Below are 16,182 nucleotides of genomic sequence, written 5' to 3'. Positions count from 1 at the left end.
GTGTGCAGGGTTGCTGTTGGAGGAATTCTTGATAGACTTTCTGGTCTAGAGGCCACACAGCATATCAATGGATAATTGTCAGGTCTGTGGCAAGCTCTCCACTGGGAACCTTCCATAGTCATATTGTTTGTCTGGCACTTCAGAGCTTATGACTGTTGACAGTATCTGCTAGAATGTCACTTTAAGGTATCTCAAGAGACTGTGCAATTTCTATATTTTCTGTGAAATACTCCAGTTTGGATTTATTTAGAAATGATGAAGTGGCATTTTATTATATCAACCATAAGGAGAATACAGAGATTGCTGCGTTTGACTATCAGCATTATTTATTTATTTTTTTATTTTTTTATTTTTTCAGCATTATTTATTTCCACGCTTCCTAGGTGGTACAGTGGTAAAGAATCCATCTGCAGTGCAGGCAATCCAGGAGACAAGGGTTAGATCCCTAGGTTGGGAGGATCTTCTGGAGGAAAAATTGGCCACCCACTCCAATATCCTTGCCTGAAAAATTTCACAGAGAAAGGGGCCTGGTAGGCTACAGTTCAAAGGGTCACAAAGAGCTGGACATGACTGAGTGACCAAGCACGTATGCACAAACAGGTTGAACTATATTAATATATTCTAGGATACTTAAAAAAGTTGATCATAGTTGCTATTTACTGGATCTGATTTCTTGCCTGGGGCATAGAGCAAATAGTCCAGACAGAAATGGAGGAAGTCTCAGGTATTTAATAATGAGAACTTAGAAAGACCGTTTAACCCAAAGGCCTCTGTCTGGTATGGGAGTAGTCCCACAAAACTGAGATCTGGAGGATGAAGAGTAATTGTGTTTTGTCTGTGTAGACTGGGAAGTTGAGAGAGTTGTAGGCCCAGGGAAAGAAAATCTCAGTGGCCTTAAGTGAGACAGAATATTTGGGGGGCTGGCTGGGAGGACAATGGCAATAGAGGGACATGAAGGTAGGAGCAGATTAACAATGTTCTTAAAAACCATGCTAAGGAGTTTATACTTAGTGTATCAGAATGGATGACTTTAGAGGAGGTGAGTGACATGAAGAGATTTGTTATTTTAGAAAAATTACTGACTCTGGACAATGAATTGAGTAAAGAGGATAACAAAATTAGAGAGAGAACCACTAGTATGTTTATTCAGTAATCCAGTATATGATGGTGTTGACTTGGGGTCAGGTTGGAGAAATGGACAGTAGATAGGATATTGAAATTGATTGGATTTGGAGATGAGGAAGTAGGAGGAGTCAATAATGGTTCTGAGGCTTTTTGTCTTGAGCAACATGATGGATGGTTGTGAAATATAGAACTTAGGAGGAGTGAGTAGGAGAGGTGGAGGGAAAAGAATGGAGGTAGAGTCCATTTTTCAACACTAAGCTTGAAGTGCCTGTGCAACATCCTTGAGATGTCTGGGAAGCAATTGGGTACAGGAGTCTAAAGCTCAGAAAGATGACTGGGCCATAGGGAAGCATTTGGGATTCATGAGAAGTTCTAAAACTTTTTCTACCTTAACACACTTGAAGAATACAAAACCCTCCCACACATTAAAGTGGCTCAATCTGGCAATGATTATGACTTTATCTCTGAGAAAGCTCTTTCTCCAGATGACTGTGTGGCTTTCTTACTTCATTCATGTCTCTGCTCCCTGTGACATTATCAAAAACCCTGCCCAATACTACCCTACTAAAAAACAAAACTAAACACTTACTCTGATCATTCCCTTTTCTATTAAAAACACTATTGTTCTTTACACTACTTACTACCATATAATACATATTTGTTCACTGGATTATCGTTCCTTCTATCAGGAATTTTTTCTGTTCACTAATCTATTCACAAGGTCTAGAATATTCATGGTTTGTGTTTTTGAATAAATTATTTTCAACACAATGGAGGAGGGATGAGAGGATGTAAAATTTTATTCAGCTCCCCAACCAAGGATGCCCTCCTGTACTCTGCCCTCATCCATAGATTTGAAAATCATTATTAGTGATACTGTCTAGAGCCATTGGAATTGATGTCATTGTCCAGAGAGTATATAAAGTAAGGATAGAGGCATATAAAGATAAGAGTGAGAAAGACCAGTGCTCAAGGGGGAAGCCAGAGGTGAGGATTTCACAAACAATGAAGCAATAGCTAGAGAAGTATGAAGAAAACTGAAACATGTTAGATCAAGAAAGTTCAGACACGGTGTGATAAAGAGGGTCAGTTCAGTGATTCCCAATGCTTCTAGGAATGAAGGCCTAGGCAAAAATGGGTAGAAAACATGAACTAGTGCTTCACAGTAGAATAAACATAAACTGTTAATAAACATGAGAAAAGGCTACTCTTGCTAGTAATCAAAGAAATTGAGTACCACTAAGTATCATATAGTAGTGGAATTAGCCAAACAAGAAATCAATTAATTACTTGGAAACAAAAGACATGATCATATCAAATACAAAGCAGAGTTTCATTTGTAAAAATTTTTTAATCCTGATGTTTGATAAGCATGATACATTTACAGTTTAAGTCAACATGGTTTGGAAAATTATAATCAGTAATTTGCATTGTCTTTTATTTCAATATTGCTGTTGTATCAATTTGTACATTTTTCTGACTAATTCTATCTTCAGAAAAATTTAGAAATACAGTGAACGATTTGCATACTGAGATGACATGGCATCATAACTAAAGAATATTTCTGTACAGAAGGCTGGCAGAGAGGCATGCTATAATAGGAAGCACACAGATGGATGACTGCCATTTTCTCTGACCCAACTTCTTAGCCATGAAAACCTCCTAGGTAGCCTTCCAAATGCCTCAGATCTGAGAAGGGTTTCTTCATAAGATGGGTTGTGTCCACAAAAGAGTATTTATTAAATTTGGAGGAAAAAGCACTCAGTTTGGGTTTGGTGACTGCCCAAACTTTCCTTCTCCCTTAGCAAATGTCACCATTCAACTAAGCAGCACTCTAAGCAGGGACCTTTTGGTTTATATTCTAAGAATGCAATTAAAACAGTGCTTGATTCTTAATCAGCAAGAGGAACCTACTGACAGGTTTAAGCAGAAAGGTGTTGAGTAAAATATTGGGCAGAGGTCTGAAGAAGCTCAGAAACATGGAGGAATGATGAAGGCTAGCTCCCTGGACTGCAGTCAAATCCTGCACACATTCCGATGCAACCGCTGAATCCTGTACTCCCTCCACAAATGCCACCCTTGGAAAATGGATATTGTGCCAAGGTTGCTCTTCCACACAAATAGATTTCCCACTGTTTCCCTTTTAAAAGCATTATGGCTTGTGTAGATAATGGATGAGGCTTTGTCACATGTCTGCATCCTAGCAACAGAGGAGGCTTAGGTCGTGAGCATCTGATTTGTGGCTTCAAACTGAAGGACATGAGCTCTGCCTTCTACTAAGATTCACATGGTGGGGAGTGCTCCTAAAGTGTGACCCATTTATTATTTAAAACAAAACAAAGCAACAATAACAAACAAAGTGACAAAGCTTTATTGAACAAAAGGGAGGTTAAAAGTACACACTGGAAAATGTAATTAAATGTTGAAAGACATTAGCAGACATTAAGAATCTGCCTGATTCTGATGGAATTCAGGTGGAAGGAGAAAAGGAAAGTGGTGAAATTATGCTAATTTATTTTTTATTCAGGTAAATCAAGAAATATTATTTCATTGAAAATTTTGACAAATTAAGAAATATAGGCTTAAACATAGTATCTAAAAATGCCAGAGAAGAACCATAAAACTAAACAAAGGTGAAGAAAAATAAAATAATAAAAACAACCTTTAAAGAATCACACAGAACAGAAAATAAATGACAAGAGCAAGAATAATCGATCATAAGTGTAATAATAAATAAACTAGGAAAGAACGAGAACAAAAATTTACAGAATGGGCGAAAGTATGAAATTCAAGTAAATTAAGAGGAATATAGTATATAATTAAAAGTGTGGACTGTGAAGTATCATTGTTTTGAATTTAGAACCAATTCTGTAATTTACTAACTATAGGACCTTGGCAAAGCTAAAGATTTTATGCTTTAGGGTTTTTACTTGTGTAATAGCATGCAAAGCAAATCAAAGGAAAGCAGACTCAGAAGAAATTTCATGAACTTAAATACATTCCTAAAAATATAATGAAAATCAGTGAATAAAGTTTTTAATTCAAGAAGTCAAGAAGGAGAAAAGAAACCTTAAAAAAGGAATTAATAAAGATAAGTAGAGAAAGTAATGAGCTAGAAAATATAAAATGTAAAAATAATTGAATTGATAAATAAGATGGAACTGGTTATTTAGAAAAAAATGAAATAGATGAATTTTTATACTTTTTTAAAAGTTTATTTGAGTAGAATGTAGAAAATGTGCATATAGAAAAAGACAGTCACAAATAAAATATAAGCTGATAGAACAGGTATGTACATATGATAAAACCTGAAAAAAATCCAATGAAAAATAGATACAGCACATAAATAAACAGTTTCTGAAAGAAAGAAAATACAAGGATTTGAGCACCCAGAGTGGATAGAATTATCCATTACAGAGTAATGCCTTAATAAAACTTTTATTTCTTTTTTCTAAGTGGGCTACATCTTATAGAAATCTCTACACCAACCTAAGAAGCTTCTATGAAATTATTCATTACTGAAACTTCTATTTTATGGCAAGCATAAGTATGTGATGCCAAAGCAACTCAAAATGATGTTCTCTGAACTTTGGGGAGATTATACCACTCTATGATGCATGTACTTTGCTAACCTTATTTAGAAACATAAATAAATGCTCTAAGAAACTGGGTGAGATAGATGAAATGAATAGGACACAATCAGATTCAGTATAAATAACAGAGATATATAAGGAGTTCAACTGTTTATATTGCTATTTTATAGGCTTTGTATCATGGACCAGATTTGAGGACAGTTATAAATATGTACTGCAGACAAATCCATCGTGTTAAATATCGACTTGGTCTTTGGAGGACAAGACAAATTATAAACCTTACAGAGCTGGAGGAATGGATGGACAGAAAAAAGTGTGAGTGATGCTGTCCTTTATGATTTGATTTTAGATTTGGAATTAATTTAACCATTAAAAACTTACATATAATTTACATATAATTACCCATAGAAAACACAAGTAGACAATATATTTATTGTTGCAAGCTATTTGCATTTTAAGGTGACATATGAGGATTAATTTTTAGGATTCCATTTTGGCTAAAAAAAAAAAAAGGAGATTTAAAAGAAAGATAGCTAAAGAATCAGATTTCAGATGGAACATGAACCAGAGTAGCTCCAGAGATCTAGGGAGCAAAAAATAAGGGGCAATCTCTTATTTGCCTCTGGGGGGATACAAAAGATGCTATCACTTTATGACATTTTATTCTTCAGCTTTAAATTTAAATTCTAGGGAGAAAACTCCTGGTTGGTTTAGCTTGAGTTATATCTTCAACACCTTGCCTTGGTGTAGGACAAAGAAATTTGGTTGGGAGTTGCATAGGGGCTATATTCATTGGAGGGAGGGAGGAGCTCCCCAAAGGAAAACTATGTTTTTATAACAGAATAGCAGTTCATGGACACTGAGGAGACGAAACAACAGATATCCATTATATGTTGCTTTTTAGTGTTGAAATTCCATGCAATGGACAAGTTTTCCAATTTCTATTTTAATTTTCAGTGATCCTGATTTTTATTATATTTAGTATTGCTTAGAATTAGGATGAATATTACAGTTTGTTTCTTGATTTAAAAATAAATGAAGACTTCTGGTTTTTGCTTTCGCATGTAAGGAGCTTGGAGGTCATCACTCCATCTTAACAACAAATAAAAAATCTGAACAGACTAAAACATCAACAACTCTTCTTGGACCTGTAATAGAGGAGAGGAGGATACAGGGCAAACTGGAGGGACAGGCTTGCAAATACAGGCAGTCCCAGGCTACTAGAGCAGAGACCCGTGAGCAGAATCTGATGTGGGGATTGGCGCTTGGGTAAGAAAAATGAACTGTAATTGACAAGTGGCTGCAGGCTCCATGTGGACAACACTGAGTTAAAAATTCCAGGAGGATTCAGTCATAAAGGGACCTCCACAGTACTGTGATATTTACCTACACAAGCTCAATCAGGTTCCCAGAATAATGATGAAAAAATGAACTATTTTGAAATATGCCAGAACACTCCATTCTTCTTAATAAGGCCTGCCTTCAGGGGAAACTAACCAGAACCTAACCTGTTGGGTATTATCAGAGCCTAATTAAGCTGTGGAAGGGAAATACCCAATTCTCATCCACTCTGACTATCCTGTCCCAACTAAGTGGGAAGAGAAAGACAGGGAAACATTCATGAAATTCACAGTCCAGAGACATACGCGCAATAAGAGACTGAGACCTAATTGTTAGAACACTTCCCCTCTCCCAACACCTTATCACCACATTACCAACGGCCTTTTTATAGCGATTCCTTTTACCAAATACCCTAGTCATGTCTAGCTATCTAGAAAAAGTTTCAAGCTATACAAAAATGCAAAAACACAATTTGTAAAGAAAAAGCAAACATCAGAACCAGACATGGCAGGGATGTTGGAATTATTAGATGACGATTTAAAACAAGTACAATGAATATGTTAATTATGAATAAAATAAATAGCATGCAAGATGGCCAATGTAGGCAGAGAGAAGGAAATCCCAGGAAAGAACCCCAAAGAAATGATGACAATTAAAAAAAAAATACTGTAACAGAAATGAAAAATACCTTCGATAGGCTTCTTGGAAAGATGGCTGAGGGGAGTTTCCCTGTGCTAGAAATTATATCACTAGAACCCTTGAGCACTGAAAAGCAAAGAGAAAAAATGCTTAAATAAAAAACAAAATAAAGTAGGGATTCTGGGGCAACTAGAAAAGGAGTTACTTATGGGGATACCAAAGGGAGAAGAAAGAGAAACTGAGGAAATATTTATAACAATAATGGCTGAAAACTTCCCTAAGTTAATGTCAGAAACCAAACCACAGAAGAAGCGCAGAGAATACCAAGAAGAATAAGCTCCAGAAAGCTATACTGAGGTATATTATCTCCAAACTACAAAGTTAAAGATACGGAAAAAATTCTGAAGGAAGTCAGATAGAGAAAATACCTTGCCTCTGGAGAAAAAAAAAAAAAGGACTACATGTGACTTCTCCAAAACCATTCAAGCAAGAAGAATGGCATGAGATAGTTGGGAGAAACAGACCAACAACCTAGAATTTTAAGCCCTGCAAAATTAACGTTAAAAAAAATGAAGAACTTTCTCAGAAGAGCAAAAATTGATGGAATTTGTTGCTGGCATATCTGCCTTGCAAAACGTATTTAAAAATTTTTTTTTAGAGAGAAGGAAAATAATATAGGTCAGAAACTCAGACTACAAAAACAAGAGCACTGCAAAAGAAATAAGAAGGTAAAATTAAACATTTATTTTTCTTATTCCAAAGTGTTTTAACAGATGACAGTTATTTTTTAAAAATACTAACAACATAATATACATGTACAGCTTAGGTATAATTTTATATGCTAATTTATGTATACATATATAAGTGAAGTGAATGATGGCAATTATACAAAGAATGGGAGGAAGAAATTAGGGTTATTTTGTTATTGTAAGATGTTTGTGATACCCATGAAGTAGGATAGTGTTGTTTGACAGTGGACTTGGATTAGCTGTGTACGTGTTTAATGACTATTGTGGACTAGGGCAACCCTTTAAAAAAGTAAAAAAAAAAAAGAAGTAAAATCAATATTCTGTGAAATGAGATAAAGTGAAATCTGATAAAATCCTCAATACTACAAAAGGCAGAGAAAAAACAGAAGATAAAAATAAGAACAAAGAAGAACAAGGGCAATAAATAGAAAACCTATTGGATATAATAGATATGAATTCAACTATATCAATTATGACTTTGAATGTTAAATTATCTAAATCCACTAATTAAAGAGAGACTTTGTCAGAGTGGATCAAAAAATACAACTTATCTGTTATGTTACCTACAAGAAACCCACTTTAAATATAATGATATATGTAGATTAAAAGTAAATGGATGGAGAAAAACACACCATGCCAATAATCAAAAGAAAGCCAGGGTAGCTGTATTAATTTTAGAGCAGACTGCAAATTAAGGAAAGTTATCAAAGATGAAGAAAGGCATTACATAATGATAGAAAGGTCAATTCTCCAAGAGGACATTAACAATCGTAATTGTGTGTGTGCCTAACAGCATAGCATCTAACTATGTGAGGCAAAACTGACAGAACTACAAGAAAAAATAGATGAATTCACTATCACATTTAGACTCTTCAGTGCTCCATAATAAGAAATAGACAGAGAAAGCAAGCATAGTAATAAAGACATAGTTGACCTCAATAATGGCATCAGACAACTGGATATAATTAACATCTCCAAACTACTTCATTCAACAACATCAAAATAACTTTTTTTTTTCAAGGTGCCACATGGAACATTCACCAGTTCAGTTCAGTCATTCAGTCATGTCCGATTCTTTGCTACCCCATGGACTGCAGCATGTCAGGCTTCCCTGTCTATAACCAACTCCTGGAGCTTGCTCAAACTCATGACCATTGAGTCGGTGATGCCATCCCACCATCTCATCCTCTGTTGTCCCCTTCTCCACCTGCCTTCAATTTTTCCCAGCCTCAGGGTCTTTTCCAATGAGTCAATTCTTCGCATTAGGTGGCCAAAGTATTGGAGCTTCAGCTTTGGCATCAGTCCTTCCAATGAACATTCAGGACTGATTTCCTTTGCAATTTACTGGTTTGATCTCCTTGCAGTCCAAGGGACTCTCAAGAGTCTTCTCCAACACGACAGCTCAAAAGCATCAATTATTCGGCGCTCAGCTTTCCTCATGGTCCAACTCTCACATCCATACATGACTACTGGGAAAACCATAGATTTGACTAGACAGACCTTTGTTGGCAAAGTACTGTCACTGCTTTTTAATATACTGTCTAGGTTGGTCATATCTTTTCTTCCAAGGAGCAAGCGTCTTTTAATTTCATGGCTGCAGTCACCATTTGCAGTGATTTTGGAGCCCCCCAAAATAAAGTCTCTCACTGTTTCCATTGTTTCCCCATCGATTTTGCATAAAGAGATGGGACCAGATGCCATGATCTTCGTTTTTTGAATGTTAAGTTTTAAGCCAGCTTTTTCACTCTCCTCTTTCACTTTCATCAATAGGCTCTTTAGTTCTCTTCACTTTTTGCCATAAGTGAATGGAAACCGTACGACATCCACTGTCAGACCACAGTGAAATTGAATAAGAAATCAGCAACAAAAAGATACCTGGAAAATCCCCAAATATGTGGAGATTAAACAACAGATTTCTAAATAACACATGGATAAAAGAAGAAATCTAAAGGAAAAGTAAAAATATTCTAAACTAAATGAAAACATTGCTTCTCAAAATCTGTGTGATGCAGAAAAAGCAGTGCTTAGAGAGAAATTTATAGCATTGAATGCATATATTAGAAAGGAAGAATAGTGTGCTCAGTTGTGTCCGACTATTTGTGGCCCAATGGACTGTAGCCTGCCAGGGTCCTCTGCCCATGGAATTTTCCAGGCAATAATACTGAGCAGGTTGAAATTTCTTCCTCCAGTGGATCTTCCTGACTCAGGGATAGCACCCATGTCTCTTGTGTCTCCTGCATTGGCAGGCTGATTCTTTACCACTAGCACCAATAGTCTAAGTTTCCACTATAAGAAACTTGAAAAAGAAGAGCAAATTAAATCTAAGATAAGCAGAAGAAAAGAAATAATAAGAATTAGAGCAGAAATCAGTGAAATTATAAATAGGAAATCAATAGAGAAAAATCAGTGAATCTCACATTGGTCTTTTGAAAAGATCAATAATATTGATAAGCCTCAGCCAGACTGACTAAGAAGAAAAAATAGAGGCCACAAATTACTAATATCAGAAATGAAAAGGGGCTATTGCTACAGATTCCAGGGACATTAGAAGGACAATAAAAAATACTGTGAACAACTGTATGCTTACAAATTCAATAACTAGGTACAATGAATCAATTCCTTGGAAAGCAAAATCTTGTAAACTCACACGAGAAGAAATAGACACTCTGAATAGGCCTATATCTATTAATTAAATTAAATCCAAAATTAATAACCATCAAAAGCAGAAAGCACAAGGCCCAGATGGGTTCACTGGTGAATTCTGCCTGATGATTAAGGGAGAAATGATAGCAGTTCTCTACTATCTTATCCATTGTACAGAAACAGAGGAAATATTTCCTAACTCTATGTGGCTATCATTACCCTAGTCCCAAAACTAAGCAAAGACATTTTAGGGAAACTAGAAATCAGTATCTCTTATGAATATCAAAGTGAAAATATTCAATAAAATAGCAACAGATCATATCCAAAAAGTATAAAAAGAATTATACATCATGACCAAATGGTACTCATGCCAGGTTTGCAAGGTTGTTTCAATATTTAAAAATCAATGAATATAATCCATCACATCAATAGGCTAAAAATGAAAATTCACATGATCATATTAATATATGCAGAAAAAACATTTGACATTCATTAAAAAAAAAACCTATCAATAAACAGGAAATAAAGAGAAACTTTCTCATCTTGATAGACTATCTACAAAAAAACCTCCATGTAACATCATACTTAATGTGAATAACTCAAAATTTTACCACTAAGATTAGGTACAAGGCAGTGATGTCCTCTCTCAACACTCCTTCTCAACATCATTCTGGAAGTTCTTGCTAATACAGTAATGCAAGAAAAGGAAATAAGGGCAGACAGACTGGGAAGAAAGAAATAAAACTATCTTTGTTTACAAATCACATGATGGTCTATGTAAAAAATCTGAAAGAATTAACAAACCTCTCTGAAACTAATAAGCCATTTATATCAAGGTTGCAGGATTCAGAGTTACTGTACAAAAGTTAATTGCTTTTCTTTATAGTATAATGAGCAAGTGAACTTTGAAATTAAAAAACACATTACTGTTTATATTGCACATGGGCATGCTGTGTCCAAATCTTTGTGGCCCCCTGGAATATCACCTGCCAGGCTTCTCTGTTCATGGGATTTTCCAGGAAAAATCCCGAAATTGGTGGCCATTTCCCTCTACAGGGTTTCCTCCTGACCCAAGGATTGAGCCCTCATCTCCTGCATCTCCTGCATTGGCAAATGGGTTCTTTACTACTGAGCCACCTGGGAAACCCACCATTTATATTAGTGCTCCCCAACATGAAATACCTAGGTATAAGGAAACAAAATATATATAAGATCTCTATGAGGAAAACTACATGACTCTAATGAACATAAGCAAAGAGCTAAACAGATGGATATATATTCCATGTTAATGGATAGGTAGACTCAATATAATAAAGATGTCAGTTCCTCTTTATGTGATCTATAGATTCGACATAATCACATTCAAAATCTCAAAGGGGGACTTCCCTTGTAGTCCAGTGGCTAAGACTCTGCACTCTCAATGCAGGGTGCCCGGGTTCAATCCCTGGTCAGGGAACTAGATCCCACATGCAGCAACTAAAGATTCTGTATGCAATGTCTGAGACCCATCAAAGACAAGTAAATAAAAATAAATATATATATATAAAAAAAAAATCTCAAAGGGCTGTTTTGTGGATATCAAAAAAATAATTGAATAAAGTTTATATGGAGAGTCAAAAGACCGGAATAGCCAACACAATATTGAAGAAGAACAAAGTTGTAGGACTGATTCTAGTTAACTTTAAGACTTATTATAAAACTACAGTTTCAAGCGTGGTATTGGCAAAAGAATAGACAGATCAATGGAACAGAATAGAGAACCTAGAAACAGACACCTATAAATATAGTCAACTGGTCTTTGCTGCTGCTGCTGCTGTCGCTTCAGTCGTGTCCGACTCTGTGCGACCCCATAGACGGCAGCCCACCAGGCTCGCTCGTCCCTGGGATTCTCCAGGCAAGAACACTGGAGTGGGTTGCCATTTCCTTCTCCAATGCATGAAAGTGAAAAGTGAAAGTGAAGTCGCTCAGTCGTGTCCGACTCTTAGCGACCCCATGGACTACAGCCTACCAGGCTCCTCCATCCATGGGATTTTCCAGGCAAGAGTACTGGAGTGGGATGCCATTGCCGGTCTTTGACAAAAGAGCAAAGGCAATACAATAGGGCAAAGATAGTATTTTCAACAAATGGTGCTGGAATAATTGGGCATCTACATGTAGAAAAATAAATCTAAACTCAGACTTGATACACTTCACAAAAATTAGCTTATAATGGATCGTAGACATAAGTGTAGAATGCAAAACTATAAACCTCCTTGTTGTTGTTCAGTCGCTCAGTTGTGTCCGACTCTTTGCAACCCCATGGACTGCAGCACACCAGGCTTCCCTGTCCTTCACAGTCTCCCAGAGTTTGCTCAAACTTATGTCCATTAAATCAGTAATGCCATCCAACTATCTCATCCTCTGTCATCCCCTTCTCCTCCTGCCATCAATCTCTCCTAGCATCAGGGTCTTTTCCAATGAGTCGGCTCTTCACATCAAGTGGCCAAAGTATTGGAGCTTCAGCTTCAGCATCAGCCCTTCCAATGATTATTCAAGGTTGATTTCCTTTATGATTGACTAGTTTGATCTCTTTGTTGTCCAAGGGACTCTCAAGAGTCTTCTCCAGCACCACAGTTCAAAAGCATCAATTCCTCGGTGCTCAACCTTCTTTATGGTCCAACTCTCACATCTATATGTGACTCCTGGAATAGGAGAAAACATAGTTGATCTTGGATATGGTGCCTTTTTATAGACAACACTAAATACTTGATTCATTAAAGAAATAATTGATAATCTGGACTACATTAAAATAAACTTGTGTCTGTGAAAAACAATATCAAGAGAATGGGAAGCCAAGCCATTTAATGAAAGAAAATATTTGAAAAAGAAGTCTAACCAAGAACTGTTATCTCGACTATACAATGAGCTCTTAAAACTCAACAATAAAGTTAACAACTTGATTAAAATATGGGCCAAAGGTCTCAACAGAGACGTCAGGAAAGAAGATATACAGATAACAATTAAATGCATGGAATGATTCTCCACATCATTTGTCTTCAGGGAAATGAAAATTAAAACAACAAAGAGATACCACTGCACATCTATTAGAATGGCCAAAATCCAGAACACTAACACCAAAATGCTGATAAGAATGTGGAGTATCCTTTTACACTGTTGGTGTAAAATCAAAACAATACAGTCATTAGGAAAGACAGTTCGGTGCGTGCGTGCTAAATTGCTTCAGTCGTGTCCAACTCTTTGCAAGTGAACTGTAGCCTGCCAGGCTCCTGTGTCCATGGAATTCTCCAGGCAAGAATACTGCAGTGGGTTGCCATGCCCTCCTCCAGGGGCCTTTCTGATCCAGGGATCAAACTCACATCTCTTATGTCTCCTGCATTGGCAGGCAGGTTCTTTAGCACTAGTGCTACCTGGGAAGCCCTAAACATGCTTTTACCATGCAATCCAGCAATCATTCTCCTTGGTATTTAGCCACAAGAGGTTTATATCCACACAGAACCTTCACATGGATATCTATGGCAGCTTTTTTGTAATTGCCAAAACTTGGAAGCAGCCTTCCAAGCTGTCACCTACAGAAGTAAGTAAATGTGTAAATAAACTGGTGCATCCAGAAAATGAAATATTTCATTTTAAGGAGAAATGAAGCAGTCATGAAAAGATATGGAGTAAATTTGACTGCATATTATTAAGTGTAAGAGGCCAATTTGAAAAGGCTACATACTATATGATTCCAACTATCAGATACTTTGGAAAAGGCAAAACTGCAGAAAATGAAAAGATCGATGGTTGCTAGGGGTGGGTTGGGGTGGGAAGAAGGATGGATTAGCAAGCACAGAGTTTTAGGACCATGGGACTATTTGGCACATTATTGCCATGATGGATACACAAACCCAAAGAATGTACACAACACCAAGAGTGAGCCATAAGGTTGACCTTAGTGATTATGATGTGTCAGGTCAGTGTAGGTTTATCCTTGGCAACAGAGGCACCACTTGATGTATTCATTGACAATTGATAATAGAGGTGGGTGAATTATGCTTGAGTGGAGATAAAGGACTTAAGAGAAATTTCTGTACCTCCTTCTCAATTTTGTTTTCAATTTAAAACTCCTTTTGTAACTTTTCTTTAAAAAATTTGAAACAGTAACAACAAAATTATGTGATTAAATAATATTTAATCAGAATCAGCAACTTATTGCCTTATAAAGATGCTACATTTTTGTTACTTTTAGCTAGTCATAAGTGTTTATTTTACAGTGGACTATAAGTTCCATGAAGACAAGGACTGTGATTGTTTTGTTCAATAGTACACACTCACTATTAACAAATACCAGTTTATCAAAAGGGCTAAAAATATTATTGAAAGAATAGTTTTCATTAACTTTATTAATTATGCTAAAAGAGAGAGATTCTGTGTAAGCCATGGGACTCTGATCAGTTTCCCCCATCCAGCAGCTTGATTTTCAGGGAAAAAAGTGTGAAGGAGCAAAGTGTTTGAGATATGAAAAGGCAGAAAGAAGAAGGAAGAAAGAGAAAACAAGAGAGACAGAGAAAGAGAAAACTCTTTGCTCACTGAGGAGCTACAGCAGGACTTCCCTGCTGGTCCAGGGGCTAAGACTATGTGGTCCCAGTGCAGGGGAGATGGGTTCCATCCTGATCAGGGAACTGGATCCCATATGCTGCAACTGAGAGTTCGCACGCCTCAGCTAAAGATCTTGCATGCCACAACATAGATCAACAATCTCATGCTGCAACTAAGTCTGGGTGCAGCCAAATTAATTAATGAAATAAAAAGAAACTCCTGGGACTCCTTTCACTTAAAAAATCCTTTAAAAAGTGAGAGGGAGTACTGCAATCTTATCTGGGAGTTGATCCCAGGAAATACTGTTAGTAGAATGGAGAAATGAGAAGAGAAGACAGAGAAGAGAATGAAGGAAGAACGTAAGTGCATTCTCCCCCGGATGACCACGTGGGCAACCAGAGCTTAATTCCTCTAGGGAACAACGGAGCCATCTCGCCGCAAGGGCTGTCCAACTCCCCCAGTCAGAGATTAAGGGCCACGCCAAGAGGAGCCTTGATTCCCTGGCACGTCTGACTCGCTGCACAGGTGGGCAGAGTAGAGTCCTGCAGGCAGGGGGAGCCCTTAGGCAATGAAACCTGGATGCTGGCACTAGAAAAAGTCAGGTTAGTTTGCACAGACCTGTAAGGAACAAGGCAATATGAATGGAGAAAACAATAGCAACTGCTCCAGTTTCCTTGTTTGTATATAGAAAGAAAGTCATAGAGATATTTAATAGACATTTATGTTTATTTTCAGCTGTGTCTCAGGATCTGGAATAGCTACTTGTATTCAGGCAATTGGGCTTCCCAAGCAGTGCTAGTGGTAAAGAATCTGCCTGCTCCATGCAGGAGACCTAAGCTAGATGCAGGTTCTATCCCTGGGTGGGGAAGATCCCCAGGAGAAGGGAATGGCTACCCACTCCAGTATGCTTGCCTGGAGAATCCCATGGACAGAGGAGCCTGGTGGGTTATGGTCCATAGGGTTGCAGAGACGGACAGGACAGAAGAACTTTGCCTTTACAATCACTAGACATTTCTTGACCTTGTTGATATCTCATGACTGTCCACCTCAGCTGAGTGGACACATGAATGGATTGAAAATTGAAGTCCATATTGTTGATTGCCAGGATGATGCATTCACTTAGAAACCACTCTGGTGCCCTTTGTCATTTGGAGCCCATATTTCAGAGCTAAACCTATACTGAGCACAAACATTTTCATCTTGTAAATGTTGATTAACAATCAGTTTCGTGGGGTTAATCCATATACTTCAGAATGGAGACTCAATTTCACCTTTTTGAAAAGAAAAAATAAAATGGAGAACTACACTTAAAAATCATGTGTGTCAGTTCTCTTGGGCATTATCTAAACCCTGTCTAACACGAAGTATGGGAAGTAGGTGAGGGATGGATCAACTGAATGGTTTTTGGGGAAATCTTGAGCCAGGAGTCACAAAAGACATTAAAATAGGAAGTAGAAGTGCATGAAGTCAGCAAAAAGTAGACACCGTAAGGGCAAAATCAGCAGTAACATAAA

The 16,182-nt window shown here is 37.1% G+C and overlaps 1 protein-coding gene across 33 annotated transcripts in view; it reads left to right on the top strand.

Annotated features, from left to right (window-relative positions):
* Positions 1–16,182, top strand: part of IQCM (IQ motif containing M) — a 589,121-nt gene that overhangs the window by 273,142 nt on the left and 299,797 nt on the right. For 32 of the 33 annotated variants that reach the window (XR_014069346.1, XR_014069348.1, XR_014069351.1 and 29 more), the window contains one exon: positions 4,889–5,033. Coding sequence is in view for 25 of the 33 variants with exons in the window: in XM_081544028.1 (XP_081400154.1) it covers positions 4,889–5,033 (145 nt within the window). In the remaining 8 variants the exon portion in view is untranslated. Of the gene's footprint in view, positions 1–4,888; positions 5,034–5,787; positions 5,988–16,182 lie in introns of all 33 variants that reach the window. The other variant, XR_014069350.1, reaches the window with a different exon arrangement.

Source organism: Giraffa tippelskirchi, chromosome 11 (assembly GCF_054371585.1).
Source record: "Giraffa tippelskirchi isolate mGirTip1 chromosome 11, T2T-mGirTip1v1.2.pri, whole genome shotgun sequence".
NCBI classification, from domain to species: Eukaryota; Metazoa; Chordata; class Mammalia; order Artiodactyla; family Giraffidae; genus Giraffa; species Giraffa tippelskirchi.
The sequence above is the reverse complement of the archived record's forward strand: the minus strand, read 5'-3'. Positions and strand labels throughout refer to the sequence as shown.